Raw genomic sequence first — 22,168 nt, 5'->3', positions numbered from 1 at the left:
CTTCAAGTTTTTTCCCCCCCTAAAACTTGGCACATAACCTAATTCCAATGCCACATATAGCTATGTAGGTGACTCCAAAACATAGTTAGATGGTCAGTATTCCTAACAGTGTATTATCCTTCCCAGCCACATGTTGGCAGTTGAGTAGCAACCACACAATGTGGGTGTGTAGGTGTGGGTGTGGGTGTGTGTGCATTGTGTGTCTCTAACTGCAAAGAATGAGGAGAATCATCTCTCATATGAGCCTATTGTTGCGAACATTAACAAACATATCAAACGCATAAATAAGTTGCGGGATTTTCATTAGGTTGAGAAAACGGTCCAAAATACAGAGAGCTTAAAATAAATAAATATCATTGTCTTTGCACTAGCGCAACATATATTAAAGTTATATATATATACACACACACACACACAGAGATTTCGTATATAGTCTCTTTTTGAATAGGTAAGCACACCTAGTATGCAGCTCGTTCTGCAATTCTTACTTTGACAAGAGGAAAAACCATGCATATGCAATTTGTGCAGGACTACAAAAGACGTCTAGCTGTGTCTTCTCTCACACCTACAAGTCTTTTCCATGAGAAATACTAAGTTTGGTGGGGGTGGGATTTGTATTAACCCCACAAAAAGAGCAGTTGGATCTGCACAGCGACCGACATTTCGCTACCCATTAATGATCTTGCTACCTTTGAAATGGAAATCAAACTGAAAAACGTTAGCATTCAGTTTCGTGTAGCCGTAAGTTTTTGAGATCCAGTTAAATGCTTCTCATTTAGGGATCAATTCTATGGACTAAAGTAATTTAGCTGTAATTATTTCTATATGGTCTCAAGATGTCATTAACCAGTGACTCCATAATAGGTTCAAATAGTAACTACTATCATGAATGTGCTTTCAATGAGCTCATAATATATAGTCTTGTTATTTGGGTAATTTTATCTGCATTTTATTTGTCTCATTACAAGAGTCCTCTCTAGTAATGTTATAGACAAGAGAGTGAAGGTGTAGAAAAGTAGTTGTAACGTGGCAGACGAAAAGTCAATAAAACATAGCATATTGAAAAATCAAAAGAAGTTGACATATCTCTCCATGTACTGGATCACCAAATCCTTGAAAGAACAACCTTCAAGTACATAAAACCCTGACAAAAATGGTCAGGTCATTAAGCCTTGAGAAATCAAACTCAAAAACACAAATAAACCTTAACAAAATACTACCAGCAAAGAATTAATTACCATATTAAGAAGTCTCGAGAATATAATCTCGAGCACATTTAAAATTACAGACAAACAGATTGATAAATCACTTTAATAAAGAAAACGAAATAAAGGCATAACTATCTCATGCCAATGTAGGTGTGTTTTTTGTCAATGTAAAAAAAAATTGAGAGTTTTTTTTTTATTATTATTATTATTTTTATCCTGAGAGAACTCTATTGATGTAAAAATAAAATAAAAAAATTGGTGTTTGCACCAAATTATTGTGGTTGAAATGATACTAGTATGGGCTTTGGCAACTTATTTCACTCTGGGCGTTACTAACCCATATTTAATTGGAGTTTTGTCCAAACTTATTTGGGCTTCTTTTTGGGCTTAAATAATAGTCCTTGTTATGGCCTAATCCGTTACCATAGGCCCACTTTATAAACTTGTTCACATATTCTGAACAACAATAAGAACTTCCTTTCACTCTCCTCTTTTGCGTTTTCTTTACTCTTTTTCTCTTTAACCAGGAATAAGATTGCTCTACAATACAAGGAAGATACATAAATATATATATATATATATATATATGATGATCAGGTTGTCACATTTTTAAGGTTGCTAATTGTTGTCGAGACAGTTTAGGAAGAAATGAAGAGTAAAGGATTCAATTCCTATTGTTAATGAAAAAAAAAAGGGAAGATTTATTAAAGAAAAAAGAAAAAAGAATCTGAATAAAAAAAATTGGAAGTCCTGATGTGAGATTAGTAGTAGCCAAAATCGAAAAACAAGTAGGACATACCTGTGTCTCTCATTGAGGATAGAGTTGAAAACATCAGAATATTCCAAGTTGATGAGCTGAAGAAGATCAACATGGACTTTTGTAGGACTCCATGTTCAAGAATCAAGATAAACATTGCATGAGCCTAGTCCAACCACCTTTCTTTTTTTTTCTTTTTTTAAACCTGAATTAATGAAAGAGCTTTCATATCCACTTTAATATATTAACAGCTGATCTCGCGTGTTATTCAAATACTTTTCATTTAAAAAAGAAGAATTCGTTTCATTAACTTTAAAAAAATAATAAAATAAATAAAAAAATTGATCATTTCCAACCTTAACAGTACCAAGTCAAATACAATTCATCCAGAAAAATATAAAAAGTCAAATTCCAAGCCGGGCCGTGATTTTCTCCCAAGTCATTTTCATTGAAGAGAAAACAAGAACATGAAAAAGATCGCGTGTTCATCTCTCTTCACACATTTTTTAATATTGTTCAAGAAAATTAAGGTTAATGGGACAAAAATTTATGCAAGTGAAACCCTTACGTTGTGATAATATCAATCCCTATTTATATACATAATAAAATTCTATATTTGACCATCAACTCTTTATTATTCAGAGAAAATATTACATATAAATAGTGTTAGTGATCCATATTTATTATTTAAAGGAGTCAAAGTCTCATACTTTCAAAAAAATGAAATTGACCAAAATGCTGACGTGGACATAAAAAAACACTATATACCTTTATTAAAGTACCACTTTTAGATAGATAGGCGCCATTTTTTTGTAGACGGGAGTATCACTTTATGAGTGTGTGTGTGTGTAAAACAATGTAACACCTCTATAATATGAATCATGATCAGAAAAGTCAATTGCTTTTATTTGTTTAAGCAATCTCAATCAAATCTTACTTTTAGATTCCTCAATCTAATCAACAGCTTCAAGTTTTTTTCCTCCCCTAAAACTAGGCACATAACCTAATTCCAATACTACATATTAGCTATGTAGGTGACTCAAAAACATAGTTAGGTGGTGAATATTCCTAATAGCGTATTATCCTTCCTAGCCACATGTTGGCAGTTGAGAAGCAACTACAGAATGTGAGTGTGTAGGTGTGGGTGTCTGTGCATCATGTGTCTCTAACGGCAAAGAATGAGGAGAATCATCTCTGATATGAACCTATTGTTGCGAAAATTAACAAACAGATCAAACACATAAATGCGTTGTGGGATTTTCATTATGTTGAGAAAACGGTCCAGAATACATAGAGTTCACGATAAATAAATATCATTACTTTCGCACTAGAACAACATATATTAAAGTCTATAGTGATATATATATAGAGAGAGAGAGACAGTGTGTGACAGTGTACCTATATATATAGTCTCTTTTTGCATAGGTAAGCACACATAGTATGCATCACATTATGCAATTACGAAACCATGCATTATATATGCAATTTGTGCAGGACTACAAAAGACATCTAGCTCTGTGTTCGATCTCTCACACCTACAAGTCTTTCCATGAGAAATTACTGGATCAGTTTGGTGGGGGTGGGATTTGTATAGAGCAGTTGGATCTGCAGAGCGACCGACATTTCGCTGTCCATTAATGATCTTGGATGCTACCTTAGAAATGAATCACATATGCTCAGTTGATTGAACTCATTGGAAAATATTGAAAATCATATATAACTGAGAAAATTATAGCATTCAGTTTTGAGATCCAGTTCTTATTTAGGGATCAATTATATGGACTAAAGTAATTAAACTGTAATAGGCTTGTTATTGGGTAATTTTCTCTGCATTTTATTTGTCACCTTATTTTTAATCATACATGTTGTCAGATATAATGGGGAAATTGTGAAAATATATATTTTGTAATTGGCTAATTTCACTATCAAAACAAGTCCGATCGAATTGTCAAATTTTGGTTCAGAATTTCAAGTTTGAAGATCAGATGCAGATTTAAAAAAGTTCAAGTGTTCATACTTTAATAGACTCCGAGATGATGAGAACAATGCTATAGGAAATTTTGTGAGTGTGAGAACACTTAAGAAGTTTTAGAAGTTTTCAGGGAGAAATTACATTATGCCTAACTTGAACTGATTCAAGAATTCAGCGAACAGGTTCAACATCTGAGCGAACAGGTTCAAGAATTTAGCAAACAGGTTCAACATCTGAGCGAATAGGTTCAACATTTGAGCGAACAGATTCAAGAATCAAAGAGAATCTTCGAAATTCACTCTGGCCATCTTGAACCGGTTCAAAGAATCCTGAACCGGTTCAAGGCTTTAAATATGTTTTGGTAACTTCAGTTTCCTGATCTGTTTTTATTTCTTTTTCGTCTAGATTTCCTTCCAAAATCCTATGCATGAATTTACTTTATTTTCAAGCATATCTAGGTTTTTTAAAAGTCTATATAAACATGTTTTCTCAATTAAGATTTCATGGTTTCTAAGAAAAAAATTCATTATTTTGAGAAAAACTTTTGAAATATATTTTTCAGAAAATCAAATCTGATTTTATTTTTGAAAGCACACACATAAACATAAGAGTGATTTAGTAGTGTTGTTCTCTATCTCATCGGAATTGGAGTATAATTGAAGATTCAGAAGTTTCGAAAAACAGAATTCATTCATTATTCATCAAATTAAGATCTTGAAGAAAAGGGGTGAAGAGTTCACACTTTGAAGGGGTCAAAGCATTCGTGGAGTGTTATTTGATATACCTGCTATAGGAAAAAAAAATGTGCTCAACTAATTAAATCAATAATGTTTTGTACAAAGGGAAAAATAATGCAAAAACTAAAATAAAGTAAAGAAGAAAAAGAAAATTTATCAGCCGAGGCGTGAGGTTTAACTCACTGTCCTTAAAGTGAACTCGCCCCCACTAGCAATATATGGCTCACAGCACGCGTCCTTTGGTGCAAATGGTACTCAAGCGGTCACTCTCCAGGATATAACGACAACCTTCAAAATGTGTACTCAGATTGAAGACTTGAATTCGTTTCAATGAAGCCCAAAGATATAATAAGGAAATATAATTTCAGAACACCAAAATCATGCCCAGAAGGTTGCTGGAATTCTGGACAGTATGAAGTTGAAAAAAAAAAATTTCACTGAAATATGTTTGAAGAAAGAAAGATGAGAGGGTGATCATATAGAGAAGAATGATTAGGGATATCTCAATACGTCTCAAGCCTAGTCTATTTATAGGATGTTCATGGCTTAAAGCCTTTAATGGCTCTTGACTGTTACAAATATAAATGTATTAATAGACCACCCATTATTATATTTAAATAGGTCTAATAGACAAAACGGACGCGAAATAAATATAAATTTTTAATGCATAATAAATAAATTTTTTAAAACATATTTCTAACATCTGCAACTCTTCTACAGTGATCAAAAGTAAGTATAAGGTCGAGAGCTATTGAACAGGGGAGTCGTAAAGTCAGAGATTGTCAGTGATTGATTTTTGGTAGAACAATAGAGTGTGAGTCTGAGTCAAAAATTCAGTTTACTTTGCTTCAAACATAATGTATTGTTTTTCTCTGGACTGCACAATTCATGAGGTTTTTCCCACAACAATGAGTTTATTCTACCAATTGGGATTTCCTCGCTAAAAATCCCGGTGTCATCTCTCAAACTTTATTTACTTTACTTGTACTTTTTTTTTTGCTTTATGGGTTTGATTTTAGTTTTATTTTGGTAAAATTAAAATAAGTAAAAATTAGATAAAAGAGCAAGTAAAACCTGTTACCAGGTTAATTATTTATATTATATTTCACAACTATTCCGCTGCGTACAACTCACACACGTGACTTGGGATTCACTCACACTTTTTGCTTCCATAATTACTAGAGTTTTAGAGTAAATTTATTTTTTGTTTTTGTAGATAACTCGGGATATCTGAGACTTTGCCCCGACCAATTTCTATCGGGCCTGGTAAGTCACTGAGTATGGCAACGGAGGTGTGACCCAAGAGTTCTAGAATAATATTATTAAGAGAGCGGAGGTGTGTCTTCTCTCTAACTACACAAAGGTTGGTTGAACCAAACACACAAAACCCTAGCAAGGAATCAATGGGTCATCAAGCTTTGAAAACACAACTTCGAGCAAGCAAAACCTTGATAAAGAATTACTGGATCACCAAATCCTTGAAAGAACAACATCGAGTACATAAAACCCTGACAAAAATGGGTAGGTCATTAAGCTTTGAGAAATCAAACTCAAGAACTCAAATAAACCTTAAAAAAATGACTACCAGGTTACCAAACCTCGAGAGAACAAATCTCGAGTGCATAAAGCCACAAAAAATAATGTAGTTACCAGATTAAGAAACATTGAGAATACAATCTCGAGCACACATGAAACCACAAACAAAAAAATTGATAAACCACGTTAATAAAGGAAATGAAATAAAGGTAGGACTATCTCATAGTAGGTGTGTTTCCTGCGAATGTAAAAAAAAAATGGGAGGGTTTTTTATCCTGAGAGAACTCTCTTGATGTAAAAATAAAATAAAAAATAAAATTTTTTTTGGTGTTTGCACCAAATTATTGTGGTTGAAATGATACTAGTTTGGGCTTTGGCAACTTCTTTCACTCTGGGCGTTACTGACCGATATTTAATTGGAGTTTTTCCCAAACATGTTTGGGCTTCTTATTGGGCTTAAATAATAGTCCCTGTTGTGGCCTAATCCGTTACCATAGGCCCACTTTATAAACTTGTTCACATATTCTGAACAACAATAAGAACTTCCTTTCACTCTCCTCTTTTGCGTTTTCTTTACTTTTTTTTCTCTTTAACCAGGATAAGATTGCTCTACAATACAAGAAAGATACATAAATTTAATATATATATATACTATTGTTAATGAAAAAAAAAAGGAAAGGGGGGGGGGGGGGGGTGTGGGTGGGTGGGGGAGGATTTATTAAAGAAAAATAATAATTAGAATCTGAATAAAGTGACATAAATATTATTGAAACTACTGTCACTTTTTTATTATAAAGATGGTGATCTTTATGGAAATTATTCCCAAAATCATCAGCTAAAAAAATAAATAAAAATTTTGCAGTTTAGCAGTACTCGTTTGTCTTTCAAATTAGAAATTAAGAGTTCAGGTTCAATTTCGAGTGGAGGGCAGGCTAATGTATTTCTTACTATGGTAAACTAAAAGAAAATATTTTAAAAAAATTGGAAGTCCTGAGGTGAGATTGGTAGTAGCCAAAATCGAAAACAAGTGGGACATACATGTGTCTCTCATTGAGGATAGAGTTGAAAACATGAGAAGATTCCAAGTTGATGAGCTGAAGATGACATGGACTTTGTAGGATTCCATATTCAAGAATCAAGATAAACATTACACGAGCCCCAGTCCCACCACGTTCTTATATTCTTTTTTAATAATAAGATGGCTTAAAGCCTTAAACCTGATTTAATAAAAGAGCTTTCATATCCACTTTAATATATTAACAGCTGATCTCGCGTGTCATTCAAATACTTTTTCATTTAAAAAAGAAGAATTCGTTATCACAAGTTAATTGATCATTAACTTTTAAAAAATAAAAAATAAATACATAATTGATCATTTCCAACCTTAACAGTACCTAGTCAAAATTCCATTCATCCAGAAAAATATAAAAAGTCAAATTCCATGGCGCGCCGTGATTTTCTCCCAAGTCATTTTCATTGAAGAGAAAATCATTATGTATTCATCTCTCTCCACACATTTTTTTTAATATTGTCTAAGAAAATTAAGTTAAGTCGAAATGAACCGTCACGTTATAATAATATCAGTCCCTCCTTATATTCATAGTAAAATACTATGTTTGATTATCGACTCTGTTATTCAAAAAAAATTATAGACTTTCCTAAAAACACCATAATCTCATTGAAAATGAAGAAAACGTTAAGAGTTTTACTTGGCTTAGATCTACCGCAAAAAGTTGCACTCTTTCTTTGACCCATGACAATTGACAACATCTTCTACAATCCATCACCCATATAAAAGTAAAGCAATTATGTCTTTATCTTCAACCAAGTGAGGATAACAACCACCAAGTACAGAAACCCTAATAAAGTCACAAGATTGATCATCACCAATGGGTAACAGTTTAGGATGGAAAAAGACCACAAAAATCATGAAGATAAACGGCGATTTATTCAAGCTGAAGACTCCGGTGCGAACCGGGACGGTAATCAAGGACTACCCAGGTCATGTTTTGTTGGAATCAGAGGCTGTTAAGCATTTTGGTATTAGAGCAAAGCCATTAGAGCTCCATCAAGAGCTCAAGCCAAAAAGGCTCTACTTTCTAGTGGAGTTGCCAGTTTTTCCTGACGACAGAGGTACTAGAAGAGTCCGGTCCGGGATTAACATGACGGCCAAGGACCGGCTCGAGAGCCTGATGCTGTCTAGGAGATCGGCCTCGGACCTCGCCATCATGAAACCGGCGAGTTTAACGGTGGAGGAGTCGAGGGAAGGAGTGGAGTCCGGGACGGTGAGGGTGAAACTGAGGCTACCAAAGTCGGAGGTGGCTAGGTTGATGAGGGAGAGCAAAGATGAGGCCGAGGCAGGCGAGAAGATTGTGAATTTTTGTATGGGTGACAAAACTGTGGCTAACGGTGTCAGTGTGGCGGCACCACCAGAGGAGGGCGGTGGGCTGCGGAGCTCGTTGTTGCAGCAACAAGTGCATTGGAAGGGTGGTCATGGAAGCGCCGGAGTTGGTTTCAAAGTGCGTGAGGTATGTTGTTCTTCTTTAGACCACTCATCCATTTTTCATGCCTTGTTTAATGGGGTTGACACTTTTTTTTTTGGGATGTTCATTTAGAAATTAAGTCAAATCTTTTGGGATGCAAAATTGCTTGATATTCACTATTAATTTCTGTTTTTTTAACTATAATTATTGTATTGCTTCAATCCTGAATTATATAAACATTATGGGAAATAGCTAAAATAGGTTGCTTTAATCACTGTATACAAAGACTTTGCACTAGTATCGACCTTTATTAAATACTAACCAAAGTTGTTCCAATCAACTAAAGCATGATTTCGTTGCTGGTGCAAAACATCTTCAAGTAGCTCTGCTTTGGAAATGGTTGCAGTAGTACAGAATTTCTACTCCCCTCCTTTTTTTCAAAGCCAGAATTTAGAAAATAAGGGCATTACTTAATGACCTAGTTGATAGAGTGCTTAATTCTTCGAGCAAGTTTGTCCGTATTTGAATTCTCCTCCCGCTAATTTGCCAAGATAAATATGTAAACAATTTTTGGGAACTTGTAGAAAAAGAATTATTACGGAGTAATTAATTTTTCAACGTCAATCCTCTCCAAGCAAATTTCAATGTTAGCAACTTCTATTTCATAATGCATTAACATGTGTCAACTTCTCTTTCCAAAATGTGAGATAGCTCAATTACCCCCTCTTGAACCCACCATTTTCATTGGCGTAACTTCATGCATGCTATTTTCAGATGGGATCAACTTTGATACCATTTATGATGACCCAACGCGCGCATTGACAGAGTTAAAACACATCACGTAAAAAAATGTGAGATGTCACAATCACTCCTTCTTAGACTCTGATGTGATCCTCATGATACCATTTATCACAACTCGTCCTATAAATATTGTTTAATTTGCACATTATTTATGATAATAATTTTAAAATACACATTTACAAGTCTTAACATATATAACTGTAGAGCCTTCCTAGGTAGCACTTACTTGTCTATATGTCAAATGAAGGTACTAATAATTAACAATATTTAGCATCCGTACACGTTCTTGAATTCAATGATAACATCTATAACGGTCTTCTAAAGCACATTTTCCGTGGCATTTTTGGTATGACCTTTTTTTTATATCACAAAACTAAAAAAACCCTTGAATGTGCTTCATGATTCTGATAAACAATTATAAATAAAGATTAAAAATAAAAAGTTGAGATACGGAAGTAGAGAGAGTGAATATTTCCCCAACAAACATCGAAATTAGAAAGTGAAACGGACCATTTTTTAAGGCATACTTCTAAATCCTCCTTTCATACCATCTTCAACTCTTTCCTATCAAGAAAGCAACCATTAGATTTTTTTTTTTATTATTATTATTTTTTTTTTTACATTTTTATTTATTTATTATGTATCAGTGTGAAGTCCCAGATATAAAGAAGTTACATGCAACTTTTTAAGTATTTGAATCAAGGAATTACAAAGGCTCTGTAACAAAATTCTGATTTTCTTTGTTCAATCAAAATGCATTCGAATTCCCCTGATTCTCTTGTTATTGTTGTTCATAACTGCAGAAACGAGTGGGTTTTCTGCCGATTAACAATGGAGCGATGCAATTAGGCGCGGCCTCCTGACGCCAAATGCAGCAGAAAATGATAGACGATCAAAATGCATTCGAATTCCCCTGATTCTCATGTTATTGTTGTTTATAACTGCAGAAACGAGTCGGTTTTCTGCCAATTAACAATGGAGAGATGCGATTAGCCGCGGCCTCCTGATGCCAAATGCAGCAGAAAACGATAGAAGATCCATAGCCTCCCCCCTTTCACAATTTCATTCTACGCCTTGTAATAGAATTCTCAGCAACTAGTGTGTTTTTTGTGTTACTTTCTTGTATATGCATGGAAGAACTGTGTGGTTTGAGATGCTGAGAAACTTGCGGATATGTACATGTACAGCAAGTACAAAGCAATCTTCCCCCCAAAAAACTTCCTTATACATTCTTATATTAACCTCTTTCTCAGGCTAATTATGTCCATACACAAAATAACACAGAACCAATTACAATTGTCTCACTTGGGTGTAGAAGTAAAACACAGGAAAATTCACTTTTATTTTCTTTATATTATTCAAATACATACTGCATGCCTTTTCATTCATGTTATGAAATACCACCAACAGAGTCAAATGGCTAAACAAAGGAAGAGAGAAAAGAGTTGCCTTCTGGATGACAAAATTTTGCCTTCTCAGTTCATCTAAAAATTGCATTTCAGGAAAATGTTTATAGTGCGCAAGTCTTTCAATTCTTTTTCTTCCAACTCTACTGGTCCAAAGTTAAGAAAATGTAGATGATCATGCTCGTTTTGTACGTTTCCCAACCTGCAGCGCCAGTTCCATGTCTATTTTCAGGGAGATGTCGAGAGCTTTCACAGAATGTGTCAGTGCACCGCTGCAAACATCAACATATCAATACTGTAAATAATTTCCTGAAGTTAAAATGTGATGTTGATGACCACAAAGCTAATGTTTCTTTCAACTACAAAGCTAAAGTTTCTTTCTACTACAAAAGCTTAGACTCGTCCCTAAATCAAGTACGAATTCAAAACTTCACCACATACCAAAATGAGCCTTGAACTCGCTCATACTCACACTCCTATATCAGTTGCATTAATAATCTGATTAAGATTCAGAGATAAACCTAGATATAATCCATTGAAAGGTTCTAATAAAATTTGATACGCAGGGAACAAGATGTACCAAGTTAGAGTCTCCTTAGATCTTAAAATACTACCTTACATCAACTCTAATCGATGCGCTGCATAATTCCTACACTACCATAAGTAGCAAATATTCAACTGCATATAACTTTTACAAAAATAAAAAGTGTTGATACATGGAATGACTAAAACGTCCAATATGGTCCGACTTCCTATGTGCCACAGCCGCATCAACATCTTTATTTTCGATGCGCGATAAAGATAGAACAACTTGGAAGGAAACTAAAACGTTTTCCTATTCTGTCTCTTTCTATCTTCGTCTCTCTATTACTCTGTGTCTCCTATTTTCTCTCTCTGTCTTAATATGGTTCATGGTTCTTCCTCTTTCGTATCTCAGTCAGATTCTTTGTTTGGTGAAATCAAAGGGCAAACAGAGCACCAAAGAATTTAATCGAAGGGGAAAAAAACATATAGAAAGAGTCTGGTATAAGTTAGATCTGCGTTTTGGGGCTTGAGAAGGGCTTGAGGATGATTTATAAGTTTTTTCCATAACTTTTAAAAGTTCAGCATAAATAGCTACCATAAGGCCTCGAGAAGATGATGTTTGTTTCATGGATAAAAACAAAAAAAGGAAAATTGGCTTTAGAATTTTAATCTTTGATAATTAGAAATTAATTTTTATAAAAATAATTGGAAAAAAAAAAGGGGGATGGACGCTTAAACTAAAAAATATTTCTTATCTCTGCATATTGCATTATGTTTGCACATGCTCGGAATATTCACAATGATTCAATGAAAGCCTATTCTGAGAATGAGGGGCATGTTTGAAGATATAAACCTTTAAACTTGCTGAAAGTTTTGGGATAGTAGGTTATTGACATTGCCTTCATAGTGCGTCCTTTCTAAAGTTATCAGTATATGTTTTTGATGTTTGACAAAGGACAGGCTCAAATAGAAGAAAGTAAATAAGGGTTATGGGCTGGAAATTTAGAAACAAAGCTAAGATTCAGGGGTTGTTTATAGAAAAGAAGGATTGAAATTAACAAAGAAAAGCCTATTGGAATCACTCCAATAGGACCTAGGTATCACACCTACAGAAGGCCTCACGACCTCAAAATTTGTGAATCACTCACAAAGAAATCTCAAAGGATAATTTTATTCAGTCATTCGCTCCGTATTCAGAGTTATATAGTATCCTTTTTATAATAAAAGACGACCATTGGATTACCCTACAATGGAGCTAATCAAAAGTTGACTCTAACTTAATAAAGTAACAAATAACTTAATTGATGCAATTTAATCTAATTATGCATGCAATTTAATCTAATTATGCAATTTACCAAAACAATGCAGATTTTCCATAATTAATGCAATTACCAAAATAATGAAATTTGACCAAACCCCCTAATTATACAGACTCCAAGTGGACCCCCAATCGTCTAGCATGTGCCAAATTAAGGGTTGAGCTCTAGAATCCTTCTTGCCACACCTTTTATATACTTTAAAAGGCTGCTGCCACTGTTCTCTACTTGGGTTGTTCTCCACCAGTTTTTCCCCTTGACTTTTTGTTGCTCCAAGAAAGAGGAAATTGGATAGAGATAACAGGAAGACTTATGAGATGAAAATAGAGAGAGAGAGAGAGACGTATAGAAAGTTTAGGGAAATCGGATCTAAATGTAATTGAACAACAGATAAGAAAGAGGAATCAAACATTATTTCTTATCTAAATGTAATTGAACAACAGATAAGAAAGAGGAATCAAACATTATTTCTTTTCCTTTGAGAAAGACGTATACGTGACTATGCCACCTCAAAGTCGGATGTAAATTTGGACGTTTTAATCAATGATATATCATTATTCAAAAATAAAAATAAAAAAAGTCGAATGCACGCTTGTTACCCGAAAAGTTTTATATTATAGAGCAATGGTTTTGTAGAAACCCAAATTATAAAACAAGGCCAACGTGTTTGCAGTTGTTTAATTCCTATACTCAGCCTTGCGTGCATTTATTAAGTGTTCCTTTACAGCACTCTCTTTGATGTTTTCTCTTCATCTATAAGTATGAACACAAGAAGAAAATAAGATCTAACTACATTTCTAAGACGCCCACACAATGGTCCTTTTATTATTTAGCTGAGAACTCTTAAGGTACCAAAATCTTATTATCATAACATAGTGCGGATATGGAATTTCTGGACTCACATTCTTGGTGCGAGATCGCTTGTATACGCCTAAATTGCTTAGTGAGAGTGCGGTTCAAGAAAGCCTTTTTGGTCAAGTTTAAATTATAAAAGCCACTACCACTACTACCCATAATACCCTTATCCCTACCAATGATTGTTTCTCTCTCCTTTTCATTTTCTCTCTCCTCTCTCTACCTCCTACCAATTCAACCCATGTCATAGATAATCTCAAATTCATTGAACATGATATACCACCTTGCCAAACGCCCATAAAAAATAGGTCTAGACATTACATACTTGTCGGGATGGCAATTTGGCTCGCCCCGCCCCGTTTTTAGCGGTTTTTTTTTGTTTTTGATTTTTTGATAAGTCCTTTTTTGGCGGTTTTGGGGGACCATTTAGCTTAATTGGGCAAGAATGGTTTGATGTATTGAAAACCCATGTGGGTTCGGTGCGGGGGTTGGGGGAGGTCGCCCCACCCCATTTAGATAGGTAAATTACTTAAATACCATTATTTCATTAGTATATATAATTTGTATTAGTACCCTTATTTCATTAATATATATATTTCATTAGTATATATATTGAGATAGTTTGTTTTGCAACAAAATCTAAAAATTTGAAACAAGCAGCATGCGCTACCATTTAGAATGTTTTAATGTTGAATTTTATATTAAATTATTTATTGTCCATTTTTTTTTTATAAATCTTTTCAATAATTCTATAATTTTAGTTGATAAAAAAATTTAAATGAAGGAGAATTTCTGGTCTTAAATGGGGCGGGTACCCGCAGGGGTAAAGATGTTAAACGGGGGCGGGGATGGGATGGAAAGTCCTCCCATTTTTGCGGTTTTGGGCGGGGATGGGGGGTGGGGTTTTTAAACGGTTGCGGGGGCGGGGGAGGGTACACCCGGCCAAGCCCGCCCCCGTTGCCATTCCTTGTCAGTGTAAAACACATTGAGTAGATGCTCTGCCTCTAGCTCTCGTGTGAGATGTATAGTTTTTAGAAGTTGCCACAGAGTGGCAGTACGTCCTTATGTATTGCACCTTGAAACCTTCTAATATGCTCATACGAGTGCAATCCTATTTTAGGAGAAAGACATCCTCTGTTCAAGGGAATAACGTATCTCAATTGTCAACAAGAATGTTATGATCTCTTGTTTAGCATTGCGACAATTTAAAAGAAATGTTGCTTCAACTCGTGAGCAGTACATCTATCTGGTAAAATATCTACACCAGATAGATTTTAGGTCCTCTATCAATCATGATAATGCTGTTACCAATTTCTTTTTGTATAACCGTTGAATTTACTAAACAGAACAGGACTGGGACAGCAGTACCATTACCTAGAAATGTAGGTCACACCAGTTTGTCCAATTTTGTGTACCGTATCAAGAGTAACATTTCCAGATGCCTGCCACCATAGCATCAATATATAAGTATTGAAGTACTCGAACAGAACATTTAGTCTCTCATAAGAAAATGTAAATTAAAAATATGCAACCAGCAACAATTAGTGATTCAAATAGAGCCCTCATAAAATGCTAAAGTAGTAATATTATATTGCAACACAAGACAGCTACTGAATGCTCTAAGAGAACAAAGTTGGTGACAATATGTAGCAGTGACAATTTAGCACAAATAAGCAGCATAAAGCCAAACCCAAAGAGCTGATTAAAGCATAAACGATGATGACAAGAAAGGCAGCAGTTTTCTATTAAATGAAAATAATACCCTATCATAACTCATTTAAGTTTCTAAGACTAGGCAAATACAAATGATACCTATCATAAATCATTTAATTCGATGAGACTAGGCCAATACGAAGAACTAGGATCAAGAAACATGCTATGCACATGAGAAAATATAAATAGAAAGCCACAATTAAAATAATCATGACTCACTAACCCAATGATTTGTATATATTCTGGTTAGACTTATTTAACAGATCGCAGAATCACGCAGACAAAGACACTTCATAGTAGGACTTAGCAAGAAATGGCCTAGAGGTGGTTGACAGTGTGGTCAATAGGACATTAACGGTACAAATTAAGATGAAAAATATAAATATTATTGATCGGACAGAGCTTGACAGGAAGTGATTGTGGTCATCAGTCACATGGTGATTGTTCTTACAAGGTCTTGCAGATAACTAATATAACAGATAAATGAATGTGTAAATAAATAATAGGAGCTACCTCAGTTTCGAATCTCCCATTGATCAGTTCCACGGCTTCTTTAAGCATTGATACATCAACATCACCATTCGGTTGTGGGACAACCATATTATCCAACATTATCCTAGTCAAGGATGTTTTTGTTTGAGATGCATATTGCAGTACCTCATTTACTTCATCAAGTGTCCTGGTTTCTATCTGATAATAGAAACAAAATTTTCATTCACTACGCTTATATCTGTCACTGTGTATATCTTATGCACGCCACAAAAAGCAAATGCAACACGAGAGAGAGAGAGAGAGAGAGAGAGAGAATTTTGTTTCTAGAATGGAAATGAATCGAAGAAATAAAGTTGAGCATAAGACAAAAATTTGTAAGAACTTAATAAAGAAAATGGCAGGTTGAACCAAGACATTAAATTGTTAATGAACCATATGAGATTTCAAACAAAAGAGAAACACTCTGCTAATAAAATGTATTCCTTGAGGTTTACAATCCATGAACAAATTAAAATTCAGGAGAGTACCTCAACCCCCATTTGAAGATTATTTTGGTCTAGGTATAGGTCCACAGATCTAAGGGCATTTGTGACACCTCCAGCTACTGATATATGATTGTCTTTGATCAACACCATATCAAATAAACCCATTCTATGATTCCGCCCTCCGCCTATTAGTACCTATAACAAAAGACACCTGGAAGGTCAGAAAATAAAAAAAATAAATAAAAATAAATAAATAAATAAATGAACTGCTCTAAAATGTATACGAAGAGAACAAGGCAGAGAAGCAAAACAGACCGCCCACTTATCCACCAGCCGTAAACATGGAGCAGTTTTCCTCGTCTCTAAAATGTATGCAGGGTGTGCAGCGTCTGCCATGGCCTGCAGACACCATGGACACTTCAATCTCTCCTTGGCAGATAAAACTAAAGTATAGAACACTGTACAAATTGCTAGGATGGCAAGAGTTTGTTCAATATATTATACATCCCCAGTTTTAAACTTGAATTTCAGTGGCTAATTTTTATTTTTTTACAGCGATTGAAAAGTGTTTCTTGCACACTTTTCTTGCATAATACATATCAATTATATTGTTAAAGTTACATGTAAAGGTGACTAAACTTGTCTTACTGAGAAAATACAACAAAACATCCAACATGTAAAGCATCATACAACGAGTAAAATTACCTGAAGGAAATAAAGGATTGACTAACTCTTTTAATGGAGTTTAATGTGTTCTAGTTTAATTTATAAGTCTAGATTTCATTTTGTTCAATATATAATCCTTGCTGCTTCAGCAATGCTCAAAGTGAGCATTGCATATTTCTTGTTCTTATAAAGGAAAAGCATACCTTTGTTAGAGTTGCTATTCCACTCATCCTCTGCATAAAATTAAGCACAACCCTTTCAGCTACAACAATGCTGTGTGCCCGTCCTGCATATTTTGAAGAAGTGGCCAAACGAAAAAGGTTAAAAAAAATGGACTCTTTTTTTCTATAATGCTAATGCTTCAATTGTCATTAAGAAGCCATTTCTTTGTTTACCATGCACTTTTCCAAACTGCAGCCCTTTATGAACATAATCCCCATCCTTTTTTGACCAGTCCACCTGTATTCAAGAATGACCAAGTATTCAACCACAGCATATATAATTATATGAACACAGAAGCACTTCTGTATTGCAATACCTTCAGCGATGGATCAACTATGCTGAATACCATCTCTCCCAATGTGATTCCAGCCACGATCCCATCCTCCTTCGCCAAGAAATGGGCTTCTGCTTCCATGCCAGCCGGAATTGTCGCCATACAGGTCACATCCCCTGCATTTGAATATGTTGGTTAAACTACCATGGATATTTCAACTAGTTGACACCAATTGTGAATGAATAAAAGGGTTAAGTCAGTACACAAGACTCTTGTCATTGTGGCGCTGAGGGTCAGATGTATGCAGCCTTAGAGGTTGTTTCCGGTTTTGAACCGGTAACCTCTGCATCACAAAGAAACAACCTTGTTGCGCCGAAGCCCACCCTCACCAATTGTGAATGAATAAAAGGGCTAGGCGCACGAGACTCCTGTCATTGGGGCATCTAGGGAGGGTCAGATGTATGCAGCCTTAGAGGCTGTTTCCGGTTTTGAACCCTTAACCTCCAAGTCACGGACCAGTTGCACCAAAGCACACCCTCACCAATTGTGAATGAATAATATGCATAAAATTGAAACAGCTGAGATAAAAGAGTAAGAGAGGAACTGAACCTCGATACCCAGCATCTTCAGCTAGGGCGAGCTTGATGACGCCCTTCAAATCATAAGTAGGGTGAGAAGGAGGCTTTATGGGTATGTGCTCAAGTGATGGCCTAGGGTTTTTTGTATCAGCAGACATGGCCATCATCAATCTGAAATATTCATTGCAATTAAAAAAAGGGCAAGAAAAAATGAAGAGATATAAATAACAATTTTTTGTTTTTCATTTTTGATTGGGTAAAAGAAATCAGCAACATACCTTGAAGTTTTGAATACATGAGGAGAAACTAATGGAGAGATCGAAAGAATCCCAAACATTTACTAGTTGTGACTGAAGCTCTTCTACAGAGGGTACTAAATTGCTTGGCCCTTTATTTCAGCAAGCTTCTTCTCCAATACTCACTATGCATGCATCAACTGTGATTAAAAATAAATTAAAAATTAAAAAACCCAAATCAAATTGATTGAAAAAGTTTCTACTTAGAATTGTACAATGAAAACCCATAGAATCAGACCATCACAATACATTGAAATTGCTATAAGGCTCAATAAAAATCCAAACTTGTTCGATAGTGGCGATCGAGAAGAGAGATGGAGAATGCTTGAGAAAGTTGGCGTTTTTGAACGGTTGGGATTGGGCTGCTCAGAGATTTAATTTGATTTTGATGGATCGAGAGAGGGAAGGGGAAGAAGGGAAAGGGAGTTTTATGTTTCGTCTGTGTGTAAAGTGTGTGTGCGCGCGCGCGAGTGAGAGAGGAATTAGCTGATGGTGTGATTTGGTTCTCTGTACGCGCGCGCATTGGGTTTTTAAGATCATCGGATATTGGCAAATTTATTGTCATATGAATCACTAACGCTGTTTGGTAGGAATGAATGAAAGAGGTGTGAAGAGAAAGTTACTTTGTTTGGCGGTGATGATATAAGAAAAGAAACAAAGAAAATAAGAAGGATGAGTTATTCTTTCTATTTTACAATTATTCATTCGGTTAAATGTAGACGAAAGACAATAAATTATTATAAAAATTTTAAATTAAATACTATCATAAATTATACTAATTTTAAATTACATTAATATTCTCTGTAAATTACAATATTATAAAATATAATAGTAAAAATAATTAAAATTTTCTATTTCCTTCCCTCTATGAACATAATAAATTATAAATTTATTCTTTTCTCTTTTATTTAACCGAACAAAAAAAAAAAGAAATACATAATTTCTTCTCTATGGATGTTTCATCCATCCTTTCTCTTCTTCCTTCCCTCCAATTTTTTTCTTTCCTACCAAAGGAAGCATAAAGCTGCGTTTGGTCTTGGGAAATAGAATGGATTGAAATGTCCATTCCAGCATTTTGGACCATTTCTTTTACTTAATAAAAATAATTAAAAACAAAATGACTAATTAAGATCATTTTTAAAAAAAATTATTCCAAAGTCATTTCACGTTTGATCTGACCAGTTCAAATCATTTCAAAGTCATTTTGAAAATATTTATCAAAAATTCAAAAAATATTGGTTTGGAAAGAAAGAACTTGTAACTCCAAACCTAGTTTATCCGAAAACAAGTTTAGGCAATCGATGTAACCTTTGCCTAAAAAAAAACCCCATTTTCGTGGCAAAGTAATGAAAAGGCATTACCCAAAACAACCAAATAAGGAAGCCTTTAACAAACTTCTTGTCATCGATTTAAACACTTGTTGTATATATATATACGCAACCAGGTTCAATAATAGAACATCACCAATCCTAATACTCTTTCTCTAGTATTAGAAAAAGGTCAAATCATTTCCAAATAAGGAAATCATTAATTGAAGAAAATTTCATGCAAAATATAATGAAATTGAATCCTTCAATTTTTTATATTTGGTAAAGATGACTAATCAAAACCTGTAAATCAAAGAATTCACTTTGAAAATCCGGCCCAAGTATCACTACCCATATTTAATTTAAAGTTTGAACTATTTTTTTTTTTTTTTTTTTCAATTCTAATTCGACACCAATTCTATGTTAGGCTCAATAATAATAACAATAATAAAAGTTTTTACTCTTTGAAGTGTTTTAAGTTCAATAATAGTTTTGGATTTGAAATTGAAAAAAAAAAAAAATTAGTTTAGAGTTTTAACTAATTTTTTTTCTAATTCCAAATCTAAACCACCGATTCAGTACTTTCCATAAAAGTAATTATGTTTATTATATAATATTTGAACGTAGAATTCTGAATTTACATATGCTATATTCGTTTAATTGAAGAATGTTTAGAATAAGAATTGAAGAAAGTTTAATTTAAAACCAACATGCCAATAATAAATTCATCTATGTTTTTAGTAATTTGAGGAGTGACAACTAGTTTTTCTTAGTCAACCTACCATGCCAATTGCCCACTGATCCAAATCCAGTAGTCCATTTAGTAATAGATTGGGCTTTGGTTGGATAGAGTTATGAGCTGTATGTTGAAGTTGAACTCAGTAAGCACAGAGCCAGCCCAAGTTTAGTGTACTGAATCCAAGCCCAACTATTAAAAGTATAAGGGATCCACTTTACATTTAAATGCCCATTTACTAGATCCCGCTACTCCTATTAATATTTAGTAAGCTTAACTCCCATGCCTTTTGGCAAATACTATATGCGTGAGTGGTTGGGTTATTTTTCGGCTCTGGAAGCCCATGTTTGTCCCTTGCATTCTTTCCCTCTCCTCTAATAATTAACTTTAATAAGGGTCATTTGTCTCACATAGGATTCGGATGGAAAAGTGACTGCATATAAATGGGTGGGTATGCAGTACTACCCAACAACTTGAGTTTTTGGATAAATGGGTAAGCGCTCACTCATTACAGGTGGTATCATAGTCAGACTCAGTCGTTAATCCGGTGTCACGCTAAGCGCACGGCCTGGAGGGTGTCTAGGTTTTGCAATCCGGGTAGGTAAGGTAGCCCGAGCCGTAATGAGGGTGTTGCAAGTTTAGGTGGAAGAGAATGTAACAAGGGTCATTTGTCCCACATCAGATCTGAATGAGAAAGTGATTGTGTATAAATGGGTGAATATACAATACTACCCAACAACTTAACCTTTTAGGTAAATGGGTAAGCGTCCACCTATTATACTAACCATTAACCTCTAACATTCTTGTTGTCTTTGATATAATATACTCCCTCCGTCCCATAATAGTTGGGATGTATTGTAATTCCAACTTTTTATGAAACTGGTTTTTACTGTACAAATAATGAGTGAAGTTTCATTTTTATCCTTGTGAAAAAGAAAGTACTACTAACTATTGAAGTTTTCATTGTGCAGAAATCTAGTCAATTTTTAAAACAAAATTCAATTGGTGGGAATTACTCCGTACTTCATTCTGTGGGGCATGAGAGCATCTACAATGCTAAAAGCTATTTTCAGCTGCTAAATCTATATTTTGGCACGTGCTACAGTGTCAAAATGTTACATTTTAGCAATTCTGCTCCAATGGTACACTTCATGCAAAATGCTATTTTTTTACGCAACCACCATTCTTTTTCAATTACCATTCCCACCATTCATATTTGCATCAGTAATATTAATATTAGGCACATTCCAAGTCAAGTTATAGACATTAGAAAAAAATAAAATTAAACCTAATTAAAAAGAATATCTAAAATATCTAGCAAAAAAAGGACAAAAAAAAAAAAATATATATATATATATATATAATTTTTTTTTTCTTTTTCAGAAATTCATATTATATATATATATATATATATATGTATGTATATTATATATATTTGAGTATATTATTATTAAAAATATATATATTTAGGGCAAATCATTTCAGCCTCCCCAATCGCCTTCATCTCTATTCTCGTTCTCAACTCTGAACTCCCTCTCTCTATCTCTCTATATCTCTCTCTGCAACTACAAGCTAGAAAATCTACAAGAATCAAAAGTTGAAAACCCATATATTTCAGTTTATCTATCTGTCTGCAAGAATCAAAAGATCAAAACCCATATCGGCATATCATTTCAGATTGTTCAAAAACCCATATCTTTTAGTTTACATCGCCTGCTGTTCTAGTTCGGGTTCGACGTTCGTAAGCTTCAGCTGCTCTCTCAACTCTCAAGCTTGGCCTCTCTCTCTCTGCAACTGCTAAAT

General features: G+C 34.4%; 2 protein-coding genes across 4 annotated transcripts; one reads left to right on the top strand and one right to left on the bottom strand.

The window, feature by feature from the left end:
• Positions 1–7,883: 7,883 nt before the first annotated feature.
• Positions 7,884–10,752, top strand: LOC132302535 (uncharacterized protein At1g66480). Its single transcript, XM_059799428.1, has 2 exons — positions 7,884–8,738; positions 10,298–10,752. The coding sequence occupies exons 1-2, from the start codon at positions 8,100–8,102 to the stop codon at positions 10,355–10,357; spliced, it is 699 nt and encodes a 232-aa protein (XP_059655411.1). The 5' UTR covers positions 7,884–8,099; the 3' UTR covers positions 10,358–10,752.
• A 54-nt stretch (positions 10,753–10,806) lies between these two features.
• LOC132302534 (quinolinate phosphoribosyltransferase [decarboxylating] 1a) lies at positions 10,807–18,846 on the bottom strand. 3 transcript variants are annotated; one of them, XM_059799425.1, is made up of 11 exons: positions 18,561–18,846; positions 18,305–18,462; positions 18,058–18,197; positions 17,491–17,624; positions 17,348–17,411; positions 17,156–17,238; positions 16,602–16,685; positions 16,329–16,481; positions 15,823–15,999; positions 14,971–15,038; positions 10,807–11,172 (listed from the first exon to the last, which is right to left on the bottom strand). In XM_059799425.1, exons 2-11 carry the CDS (start codon positions 18,361–18,363, stop codon positions 11,076–11,078), a joined length of 1,059 nt encoding a protein of 352 aa, XP_059655408.1. In that variant the 5' UTR covers positions 18,364–18,462; positions 18,561–18,846; the 3' UTR covers positions 10,807–11,075. The 3 variants fall into 3 exon arrangements, with proteins under 3 accessions (XP_059655408.1, XP_059655407.1, XP_059655409.1); XM_059799424.1 differs by having other exon boundaries at positions 18,572–18,846; XM_059799426.1 differs by having other exon boundaries at positions 18,608–18,846.
• Positions 18,847–22,168: the final 3,322 nt, after the last annotated feature.

The sequence above is a fragment of the Cornus florida genome, unplaced genomic scaffold (genome assembly GCF_030987335.1).
Source record: "Cornus florida cultivar Cherokee Brave unplaced genomic scaffold, ASM3098733v1 CherokeeBrave_3.0.0_Hap2_Chr04, whole genome shotgun sequence".
Lineage (NCBI taxonomy): Eukaryota > Viridiplantae > Streptophyta > Magnoliopsida > Cornales > Cornaceae > Cornus > Cornus florida.
The sequence above is the reverse complement of the archived record's forward strand: the minus strand, read 5'-3'. Positions and strand labels throughout refer to the sequence as shown.

What these genes read in the sequence shown, in the direction of transcription:
- LOC132302535 (XM_059799428.1), top strand. Translation starts at nt 8,100, where the DNA reads ATGGGTAACAGTTTAGGATGGAAAAAGACCACAAAAATCATGAAGATA. An exon ending in TTGGTTTCAAAGTGCGTGAG is followed by an intron (nt 8,739 to 10,297) that starts GTATGTTGTTCT and finishes TCATAACTGCAG; the next exon opens with AAACGAGTGGGTTTTCTGCC.
- LOC132302534 (XM_059799425.1), bottom strand. Translation starts at nt 18,363, where the DNA reads ATGTTTGGGATTCTTTCGATCTCTCCATTAGTTTCTCCTCATGTATTC. An exon ending in TGAAGATGCTGGGTATCGAG is followed by an intron (nt 17,625 to 18,057) that starts GTTCAGTTCCTC and finishes ATTCAAATGCAG; the next exon opens with GGGATGTGACCTGTATGGCG. An exon ending in GCAGTTTGGAAAAGTGCATG is followed by an intron (nt 17,239 to 17,347) that starts GTAAACAAAGAA and finishes CAAAATATGCAG; the next exon opens with GACGGGCACACAGCATTGTT.